The 11,910-nt window shown below is 41.6% G+C and overlaps 1 protein-coding gene across 4 annotated transcripts in view; it reads left to right on the top strand.

The window, feature by feature from the left end:
- Positions 1–11,314: 11,314 nt before the first annotated feature.
- NECTIN3 (nectin cell adhesion molecule 3) overlaps positions 11,315–11,910 on the top strand; it is a 68,943-nt gene continuing 68,347 nt past the window's right edge. For 3 of the 4 annotated variants that reach the window (XM_040568912.1, XM_040568931.1, XM_040568940.1), the window contains exon 1: positions 11,352–11,644. In XM_040568912.1, the coding sequence (XP_040424846.1) occupies positions 11,470–11,644 (175 nt within the window). In that variant the 5' untranslated portion in view covers positions 11,352–11,469. Of the gene's footprint in view, positions 11,645–11,910 lie in introns of all 4 variants that reach the window. The other variant, XM_040568904.1, reaches the window with a different exon arrangement.

Raw genomic sequence — 11,910 nt, 5'->3', positions numbered from 1 at the left:
ATTAGCAGTTTGTATATTTTCATCAGTCCTGCAGTCACATTGTACTTAGCGTTGGCCAAGAAATGATGGCAGAATCAAACTTGGTAAATATTTATTTAGCTCTGAGGGATTAGGACTAGTCCCCTCGGTTTTCCTTTCACACAAATGTGAAAAAGTTGGCACATGCAAAGTTCAATTCACTACCAATAACCCAGGGGGATACAGAGGCATTTCAACTCATAAAGGAGCTTGCATAAGCAGTTACAAAACTGTTATATTTCAGATGTAATATAGGAGAGAGAGTTTGAACTTTGCAGTGTGGTGTCTCTTGGCTGAAAGGGGGAACGCAGCCATTCTGCACCAGGGCTTGATGCAAGGTCCCTGAACACCACCATTTCATGGGGAGAATTCTGTAGAGAGGATTTCCGTGCTCCTCCAGAAGCCAACAGATGCTTGGTGGAGTTCCACTGGATCCGCTTTACATCATTTCAGAAAAAAAAAAAAAAAAAAAAAAAGTGAAAGAACATGCTCCAACCCCTTTTTCTTTTTTTCTTCTGCATCAGCACAGCTTCTTTAATACTTAACACTTGTATACCCTGGAATTGTGCCATGCATCTTAACTCTTCTTTGCCCAATTTATGAGATCTGCGTGTTATGCTTCCATGCCAAAGCTCTAAAGTGGGCTCTGGTGTGTTTCAAACACGTCTTTCAGAGATTCACTTCTGAGCACATCAGGCTTTCTGCTCCTGTATCTATTCCATTCTGCTTCTTCAGCAGATCTCCAAGACTCGAGGAAATAAATAAGCCCACGCCTTCCCTTATAACCATATATACCGTATGAGTTTAAGCCAGTTTTGCAATGAACCCTGTGGACTTTTGATGAGGTCCTTACTATGACAGTTGTTCCTGCAAAGCTGCAACATCCCCTGCACATCTTACAAAGGATGGAGTGAATTAAGGCAGGCCTCTTCAGAGCTCTTGTGCTAACATACTTCAGCTCTCAGGAACTCGTTAGGCTTGTCATGCATTTACACACGGTGTAGCACCTTTACTTCTTTGTGTTGCCTATGAGCACTGAAAAAATGTACAGTGGCATTGACACACAGTTCTCTTTGTTTGTTTGTTTGTTTTCTTTCCAAAATGCAACTAGATCTAAATTGAGGTGCATACATTGAGTTACTGACACCTACAGTCATTAATAATGCAGAAGAGCAAATTATGTATTTTTATAACACTAAAAAATAAGGGAAAAAAACTCCCGTTCCATTGAAATCAAAATGGAATTTTGTGTGTTTTCATGTAAATGTTGTATTTTGTTCTCAGAGTATGTACCTCTTATTCTTTCTTCTTTAAAAGATACATACAACTCACTAATGAGAAATGTTGTTTGCAATGGAAAAGAAAAGCCAAAATGATTCATTAAAAAATGTCAAAATAAGCAGTTGGTGTTTCTGAAATGACACATTTCAGGTCTTTTTATACTGCTTCCATATTTTTTCAGTCGTAAGTATTTGCCAAATTACACTCAATGGTGTGAGCAATTTCGGTCACTTTACAACTACTTTCAGTGACTTTTCCAGTAACTGAAAGAAAAAAAGTTATCTATCCCTGCTGTTATAACAATAAAGGATGTAAAAATATTCACTTTAAAATGGAGCAGGAACAATAGACATAGTCATAACAGATGAATAAGAAACAGTATTTCTCTTTCATGGAAGTAACCTAGTAGGCATTTTTCAAGCTCTCTACTACATGTCTACACTTAACAGTGGTGAGTGGTAGACAGCTGCCTCTAAAAGCCAGCCTTCCAGCCCCTTGTTTTCCACATTCCTTCACCACCCAGGCTCAAGTGCCTTTTTTGCCCTAGCTAGAGTCTGCATGTGGGTCTCAAGTAGCAAACCCTCATGTGAATCCTCATGTGAATACTCCAGTGACTTCAGTGGTTTTACATCTAGCTAACTTTTCTTACAGATCTCTCTCATTGGAAATTTCAGCCTTTTTCAAGCTAGCACATATACTCACATTGGGAGATTTGATTTAAACTCAACTACGTTTTCTGATTTAAAACAATATGCAGATTTTTTTTTTTAATTTCCCAACTCACTCTAACTAACACAGATCAGTGCTTCTCCATTACTATGATTAACACAGGGACCGAACTCTACATGTGTGAGTGACGCTGTCCTGGTCTCACTAACCTTATAAAATAAAGAGTATGCATAAGTCTTTGCAGGATCAGGTCATTCACAAGAAAACTTGCAACTTACAGACCTATTTAGATAAATGTGTCCGTACATAGGTAAATAAATGCCACATATTAGAATGATGACTGGGTTTCAGTCGTAATTCTATTTTGCTTAGAACACAAAAAATGTTCCTCTAGTAACACATAACAAGAAAAGCATAAATTACCCAGTGTTCTAACTCTGTGCCCTTAACTCTCAAAAGATATACTTATGTATTACTGGACAGGGACATGGAAATAAATATTTATTATTATAAATTAAGGGCATAAGTCTCTGCTTATAACACACCAACATTAAGTACTAGAGCATTTTTTTTCTGGGAAGGAGTTGCACAGTCTATAATTTATACTGCTTTCCACACATATGAGAGAGAGCGATATCTTCCACTTATCTACAGAACAGGCAGAGACCACCTTCACTTCTCATACAACCCACCCAAATGACAATATTCCAGTTCTTAGACAGGATGTATACCCTTACAAGTGAAATGGTTCCTTGGTTAAGTCACTTTTCATAGGCATTTCTAGGATTACTAAGGTGAGCGTTATCACTAAGAATGTAAGTCATTCTGATTTTAGAGACTCTTTTTCTTCTGTCTGAGAGCTTACAGCCTTAATGAGGGGTAATCATGGGAAATTGAAGTGCTAGAACCAATAAATGATGCAGGCTAAAAATGGCTATCAGATTCGGGACTGAGTATTTTAGATTAGTCTCAGCCAAGGATCCATGGAAAATTTGATTACTATTGGTTAAACATTTTGTGCTATCAAAGTGTGAACATTTTCTGTCCAAGTAAAACTGTCTCTGCTTGCATAATGCAAACTGTTTTCTAATCTCATTGAAATTATATATGTTTATTTGGGCTAATTTTTAAGTTGGCATTTATTCTTGAACACCCCCATTCTCGCAGTATCTGTTAGAATCACGACATTACTCATGTAATCACAACTATTTATTTAAAACTTAGCTTATTTAAAACCCATGCTTGTAAAACCTTTCTAAAGCATTGTACCATTATTCACCTCATGGAAAACTGTCAATTTCTGAAATATTCAAAAGAGTCAGACCCAGAGGTGGGGGTTACATGTGATTGGAACAATCTAATACTTCTCTGTATCTATCTTATTTACCATGAGTTCCATTCTATGGATTTGCAAGCAGAGGAAAAACATAGCTATTAAATGAAAGTGTCTCTAAAACTAATATAAAATGGTCATTTCAGCTTGAAACAATGAAGTGAAAAACCCAGCCCACTCAAGGCTAAAGGCAAATGGCACAGTCTTTGGTGGGAACATGGAGACTTCACTGAAAACACAACTCATGGGCTGGATGCTGTCCTTCCTCAACCACAGGCAGTCATTTACACAACCAAGACATAAATACTAGCACATTTGTGTCATTCATCTAACTATAAAGAGCTAACATATGAAGAGACTAACAGAAAATCATACAATTCCACACACTTGTTTCTAGCCTTGGAAAAGCATAAGATTATGAGACTTAAAGCTCTTGCTGAGGCCATAGTGAACACAGCCTCTGTTGTGGTTCTGCACAACTGGGCAACTCTGGAAGAAAAATCTGAAAAACAGGATTTGTCAGTTACAAGTTGGCATCATTCTTTGTGTTCATCAAAACGTTTAAAGAGCTAATCTGAAGCAAAAAGTGAAACAGGATAGCAGCTGGTGCAAAAAGATCCTCCAAGAACATTTGATAGACTACATACGTGAGAGAAAGCATGGCTCTTTAGCCAACGGAGGGAGAATTTCAATAAAGACCTAAATTTATTATCACTATCCTACCTGTTATATCTAGAATTACCTTGAAAAACAAAGAAATATTGGTATTTTTCCTTTCAAGTGCAAAGCATAGCTGTGTTTCGTTACATTATATTCCTTCCACAGATTAAAGCCCAAGAGTTAAGAGTGTTTTCACACCAAAATATAGATACATGAATAAATCAGTAAATAAAAGTGATCATCTGCTGCAGGGCAGATGTTAACAAAGCACTTGTGGTACAGAAGTGAAAATGATATCAAAAACATTTGCAAACAACTCAAGGATTGGCAGCCATCAAAAGCCAAGAGATTCACATTTAATGCTGATGCTTTTCTCTAATTCAGCTGCATAAAAAAAGAGACACCATATGCTCAAGGGTGGGAACAGGGTGGATATACCAAACTAAGATTATATAGAAACTATAATAAAATCACTGTTGAAGAATTGATCCCAGCTGACATGCTGTTGAATGTAGTTGGATGTAAATGAGCTGACAGAAAATATATAATTAAACATATAATTAGATCTCAGAACTCACTGCTGAAGGTTATTATTGAAGATGCAGCTCATTTTAAGAGGTGTATTAGCAGGTGTGAGCTTGTGGGAAGGAGAAATATGTTTTATAGCCCTTGTTTAGCAAGATATTTACAGGGACATACAACAAAGAGCAAGTTTCCTTTCTTTTAATTAGATTCTTCTCCTACCTAAAGTTACACATCTGCAGTTTACCAGTTAAGCCTGTATTATTCCTCAGTTGTGGCTCTTAAAGAATCAAATCCTAAGAAAGTCAGGTCTCTCTATGTTGTACACCTCACATAAAATATTCCTGCAAACTGATTTTTTAGTGTAAGCTTAAAATAGCACTTCTGAATTTCTATTGCAGGGTGGCCTGTTTTGGGTTACTTAATCCTCTCTGAATGGATTACAATAAATTCAAGGAAAAAAAATCCAAGGCCTTGTGAACTCTTTAGTACAGTGTAGTGTAGAGGTACCCTTGCCCCCTCCCATCCCACTCCTGACAAAATAATATTACTCCAAACCTCATTTTTGCAGAATCTGAAAACATTTGAGAATTTGGGATAGTTTCCAGCAAATGGCAGAATGTCTAGTTCTGGAGAACTGAAACAATGAGACAGTAAATATTTCCAAAATGAAACATCGATACTTCACATTTAAAGGGTGCTTTTGTTTAGAAATTGACCTACTTTGAAGGGGTCAGAAATGCTTATAAAAGCCAAAAAAATTGAGCATTTTTTTTTTTGGCACAAATTAAATTTTTCTTTCTTTTTCTTTTTTTTTTTTTTTCTTTTTCTTTTTCTTTGTTTCTTTTTTTTTTTTTTTTTTTTTTTTTTTCTTTTTTTCTTTTTCTTTTTCTTTTTCTTTTTCTTTTTCTTTTTCTTTTTCTTTTTCTTTTTTCCCTGATATTTTGGCTGGACCAACAAAGAAAAAATCCACTGCTTATGAGCCCTTAATCTACATAGATTTTTTGTTGTTATATAACAGTTTTGATCATGAGATTTCTAGGTAAAAGTGTTACATAAACACAATTTAGATGTTATCATCAATAAAGACACTCTTTCCTTACAGGAAAAAGGGTATTCATACCCCTATAAATGCATCTTTCTTTTCTACACGGGAATAATTTAAGTGGTGCAAGATATTTATGTAGACAAAGACTTCAGTAGCATTTTCTATATGGACCAGTGTACTTCTCTTGGTTCAAAGGCACACCTTGAGACAGACCAATGACTGCTCATGTTAAGCAGACCTTATATTATTATACATTACATGTGTTATGGTATGTTAATATTGTTATGTTAATATTATATATTATATTATATTATATTATATTATATTATATGGAGATTAGTATGCTTACAAGGGCATTTATTACAAGCTGTATAGAAATGAAGCACTCAGTGCACAGAGGCTAGTTTTTAAAGTTTAATAAGGTTTCTTCAGTTTACAAATCTTTTTCAAAGGATTAAAAGCATGTAGGCACATTCTAGGCTACTCTTTTCAGGTTGAAGGCAGACAGGCAAATTCTGAATTCAATTATGCATGTACAAGTGCAAAAATAGCTGTCTAAAATTAATACACATTTCTCTTTCCCACTCAAAAGTTTTAAAAGGCTTGATCTGCAAAGGATTTAAAATGCGCTTAAAAATCATTCAGAGACTGAAGCCTTCATTTAGTTTCAGGTCAACACTAATTTGGACAGACATTCAAAAGCATCACAGAAACCACAAGGTACACTGGCTTAAGACAGCAGAAACCTGCAGGTATGATACGGTGATTTTTTCTCATTGAACCATGGCATATTTCAGTCTTTCACAGGTCTTTGAATTCACAGAAGTTAATATGGTTTCAAGTACAAAATGTGGATGTAAGCAGCAGGAATATGGTGTGTTACTGCAGTTGCCTTGTGACTTTACCTTGATTTGTCTTTCATATATTACATATCCAAGCTGTGTTCCTAGGACACATGCAGGCACAATCTTTGGGTTTGCATACTCCACTCCTCATCCTGAGGAATACCTGCAGCATTTAACAATCAATGCACAGAGGAAAAGACAATGGAAAAGAAGAAAAGGAAAGTAATAAGATTACACCACTTATAGCAGTTAAAATCTCCCCCAAAATGTGCTTACTTCTAAGGCTAAGTATAAGCACTCTCAAGGAAAATTAAAAGACTAAGGGAGGAGCAGCTGAGAAGACAAAGACTGTAAGTCTAAGAAGAAAAAACAGCAAGTTTCTCTGGGGAATTGTAAGCCTGCTTCTTCTCTCATAATTAAGTAAAGCTGGTGTAACAATAATGATACTAAAAATGAATAAAGGATCCACTTAAAATGAATGTTAAAACCGCCTTTTCCTTGAATCAAGAAATAAGCTCTTGCCAGAGCTGGGATCACGTCAGTGAACAGAGACAATGAAAAGATTGCCGTGACAGGTAGGCAGGCACTATGAAGTTGTGACTTCACTTGGCTATTATTATTTTTTCAGGAGCTTATCTTTGTTCTTTTTGACTCTGTAGAACAGGACATTCCTTTAGCCATGAGTGAAACATCTAGAGGGATGGGAAGAACAGCACAGCATCAGGACCGCCTTGGGCCACAGCCCCGGGCTCTTCCTCCAACACCTCACACCAGGCAGGGCTGGAAGGAGCTCGGCCCCGTGGAGGCAGGCCAGCAGCTCTCTTCTGCATGGGGAAAGTGATGAGACCACGGAGCTGCGGCTGGGGCATCGCTGTGGCCACAACAGAGACCTTTTTGATCATCTTAAATATCTTTTGCCTGTGCCTAGAGAGAAATGCAATTGTTTTACAATAAAATGCAAAAACTGCATTTGTTCATGCAGATACATACAAACCAAGGGTGTTTTTGTATTTATTAGTGTAAAATATCACAACTCTCTGTAAGTATACCTAAATAGTTAAAGAGGAAGCGAGGAAGTACAGAAAACAAGCATACAGAAAGAGGGCACAAGACTACTGTAAAGGGAAGCAGAGCAGAGAGAAAACAGAGGAAGCATTGTCTGGCTTGCAAATGTCCTTCCAAGAGGAATCCTTGAGTTTTCTGTCCTCTTTTTCAGAGAGGTAAGTGGTAATCACAGAGATCCTACTGCAAACCATGACATTCCCTTGCCTACTATTTTTTGCCTGTCAGAAATGCATAAGGAATTTACTTGCTTGGCTGGGAGTCCTAAACTTCTTGGCTGAGACGATAGGGCTCTCCATTTAATTGAAGAGGGGATGATATATACTTCTGACCACAGGTATGAAACGTAAGGTTGGGGATGACTATTGTTGGTGACTGCATTACTGCTTTGTGAAAGAAAACATGAGCTCTGGGACTTTGCTGAGACACATCAAGGATCTTGCACAAACACATGAGAGCGGGGCTGCTCTGTGTGCAAGAGAACCAAAGTTTTCTTAATCACGCTTTGCAATAAAGAGGCAGTGAGCCGCTCAAATTTCTCATTAAAGGGACAGTCTTTGATTGAAACAAGATTTAAATGTCATCTTTAATAAATAAAATATTTGGCAAATGCATTTTAAAAAATATCATATACCATGCAACTGTATGCATGTTATTCTTGGCTAGGCTAGCTTATGATTTAAATCAAAATATTGTGATAGATTTTTCTAAGAGATGACAAGCCAGATCATTTTGCATCATATTGTATGCAAAAAGCTTGGAAAAAAATAAGAACAATCCAACTTAATGACATACTTCTAATCTTAGTCGTTTCTTAGTAAGAGTCATGGTGGTAAAGCATCCTTTACCCAAAGATTCCTAAGTGTATCCAACTCTATTAAAAACATACTTTGCCAGCGATAAAGCAAACTTTGTGCATGGTGAGGAGTTGTCTGAACCCTTCCCATACAAGTTCACAGACAATCAGAGCACTGAGCCCACCGCAGGGACAGGAGGTGCATGCAGATAAATATGCAGCCCACGTTTCTTTGCATCCTTGGCCCTGCTGGAATCGGTGTCAATCACGCCTGCACAGCCCACAGAGATGCTTTTCCATGGCTTCCTCAAGAAGGAATCGGACAGGCACCTTTCTCCATACAGCAATATTAACTCTGGTTGCAGTTTTGCTGGAGCATGGACAGAGACATGACGACTCCGACTTCAGCTGAAGGAAAGATGCAGCGAGGATTTCACTCACTGCAGAAATGTAAGCACCTGTCAGCAAGTCACAGAAACTCTACCTAACAGTGGTATGATCGTCTCGTCTGGCTGAGAGTGTGTGGAAAAAGGCAGCTTTTCTTTCGGGCTGTTTCACTGTATTTTTATTTTAAAAGGTCATAATGGGTGGTGGTGCAGAAACATTGCTAGGGAGGCCCATCCCATCCATGCGAATGAAAGTGAGTTTTCAGAAAAGCGCATTGTTCTGTTACAAATCTATTTACAAATTCCCACTGCAGTGAATGGCCCTTCATTCCAGTGGGAATTTGTGCCGTCACTTCAAATGTTATGCATATAAGTTAATTTCACACTGCTTCAGAACTTTGTTTTCAAATGACCAAAAGGGTTAAGAACTGCAAAGTGAAGGATTGCCAAAAACCCCAAGCTGAAATTAAGGGGAAGGGCTTTTTTCACGGGGGGGAAGGGCAGGTGGGCGGACAATGGCCAGAGAGGGAGGAAAATGCGGGCGGGAAGGAGAGCACAGGCTTTTGTAGCTCTGCAGCTCAAAGATGCGTTCAAACAGGACTGCTGCCAACTCTGGAAAAAAAAACAACATCTTTTTATGGAAAAATACGCCTGTAACAATGGAATTACAAAAACTGAGCCAGTGTGTCCTATATACACTTGCTCAATATTATATGGGATTCATTGTTTGGAGCATCATACCTTCAGGAGTGTTGTAAGCATCGGAGAGCCAAATTTAGCCTTGATACCATGAAGTCAAATTTCCTTTTCTATCACATAGTCTCCAGGATGCCTGCCTGCAACAGCACTGAACTTGGCACTAGAAGATGTTACCTACAGACTGGGCACAGTTTTAAATATGACAAACCGCATTTGCTTCCTTAGCACGGGTGAATAGGTGCACATATTTTGGTGCCAGACCTTCAAAACATTTCATTTTAATGCAATTAATGCCTTTTGTTATTTGGGAATGAGAAGAACTGAAAATAATATAGCATATGACAATTTGATTATAGTTGTCACAAATAGGATTTTAAGGGTTGCACTCTCAATTACGCTATGGCCCCATTATATTTCCTGTCCAGCTAAAGACTGCCTTGAACTTGGTGTAAACGTAATTATGAGATGTAATTTGCTTCAACTCTTAAGTAGAAGGGGGATTTATCTATATAGGACTCGTCTATATGGGGAAATGGAATAATTACGCACAATTAATACATCTGCCTGGAATGTTACAACAGCAAAGCCATATTAAAATATTCTCTTACTGCTATGCTCATCAATTTTCCCATTTTAAAGGCTCTAAGTATAAATAAATTTGGACTCTCATGATTAATTCAGTCTTACATTTATCCAGATTTATTGGCATGGGGGGATATATGGATTTCCGTGGAATCAAAATGGCAAAAATTGCACCACAGAGTAAAGGGTCAGGCTTTGAGAGTATCAACAGAGCGGGAAGACCATGCCACTGCATACCCCTTTTTCCTCTGAACAAACTGTCCCCAAAAGTTGTTTATGCAGTTTGGGACAAGATCCTATGCACCACCTGAGCAACACTGATTCCCCGTCCCAGAGCAAACTGGGAAGGGAAGAGTTTTGTATCGTCTGAGGGTTAGATTTATGGAATGGAAGAGATTTGACAAAACTTTTAGAGTCCTCTCAGTTACGTTTGATGGCCCTCCAAAATGGCGGCAAATGTAAAACACCCATCATGGCTAAGTTTGCCCTTAGGAACTCTTTGCCTGACTTTGGTTTACTTCCACAGCTAAAAGTTAATGAAGGCAGCTAATTAGAAAACATTTGGAGTAGCTGAAGACTGGATGAACATTGCGAGCCTCTGATAAGCTTAGCCGTGCACGGCTGGGAGAGAGCTGCTTTTGGTGCCCAGCATGGAGGGAAGTTACTGAGTATTGCACTGCCGTGTGGAGAACATGGGCTGATCGGGGAACCCCTAACCAGCGGGTATCCCAGCATGGTATCACAACCCATGGTATGTTGGCGGTATATACATGGTATATTCATGGTGGTATATGGTATATCGGTGGTGTATACATGGTATATTCATGGTATATGATATATTGGTGGTATATTCATGGTATGTTCATGGTTTATGGTATATTGGTGGTATATTCATGGTATGTTCATGGTATATTCGTGGTATATTCATGGTATATCCATGGTATATTGAGTATTTTTCAGTCACTCTTCTAAGCACAGAGCACCCGAGATGGATACACGTGCCCTGTGGCGCGGGGTGTCCCAGCCCCTGCTCTGGGCCCCTCAGGGGGGTCCCGGCCTCCCCTGGGGCGGGAAGGGGCGAGGGGGCGGGAGGGCGCGGCGCCCCCGGCCCGGGCAGGGCGGGCGGGGCTGGGGGGAGTGGGCGGGGCGGCACATACCAACAGCCCCACAGTGGGGGGGGGGGGGGGGCGAGGATGCCGCGGTGCCCCCCCCCCCATCCCCCGCTCCCCCTCGGCTTCACTCGCCGCGTTGCCACGGGGAACCCCCCCGTTGGGTTTGGATTTAGCCGGAGCGGGGACGGGGGGCGAGACGATTTGCCCGAGGGGGGGGAGGCGCGGGGAGGGAGGGGTACGGCGGGGGCGGGGACTGGGGGGCGCGGCGCACGCCTCCCTCCCTTTCCCCCCCCCCCCTCAGCGGGTGGTGCGGCCCGCTCGGCGGAGGGCGGGGAGTCGGGCGCGGCGTCTCCCTGCTCGCTGCTAAACGCGGCCGGAGCCGGGAGCGGGGCGGTGGCAGCGGGACGGAGCCGGAGCCGGGCACGGAGCGTAGTGCCTGGGAGCCGAGCCCGGAGTATGGCCGGGGCCGCGGCCGGCGCTGCTGCTGCTGCTCCCGCAGCCCGCGGGGAACTTTTCCCCGCGGCCGGTGCCTCCTGGCGGCGGCGGTGGCGGCGCTTGGGCTCGGCGGCGCCCGGCGGGCCGGGGCTGGGGCTGGGGCTGCTGGGGCTGCTGGTGTCCCGCCTGTGCTGCGGTAAGGCCGGGGGGAGCGGCGGGGAAACTTCGCGGGAAGGGGGGAGAGGAGAGAGGGGGCGCGGCGCTCGCAGCCGTTGGGCTGCGGTGCGGACCGTTAGTGCCGTTAGTACCGTTAGCGGGGGGGGCGGCCGCGGGCCGGGGAAGTTGGGCCGGGGCTGCGGGAGTGTCCCGGGCCTGCCCGTGGCTTCCCTCGCCTCCTTCCGCCCCTTCTGGGGGCGTGCTGGCAGCCCCCGTCCCGCCGCCGTGTGCCGGGTGTGAGGGAGC

The sequence above is a fragment of the Cygnus olor genome, chromosome 1, assembly GCF_009769625.2.
Source record: "Cygnus olor isolate bCygOlo1 chromosome 1, bCygOlo1.pri.v2, whole genome shotgun sequence".
Taxonomy (NCBI): domain Eukaryota; kingdom Metazoa; phylum Chordata; class Aves; order Anseriformes; family Anatidae; genus Cygnus; species Cygnus olor.
This window is presented reverse-complemented; position numbering and strand designations above follow the sequence as displayed.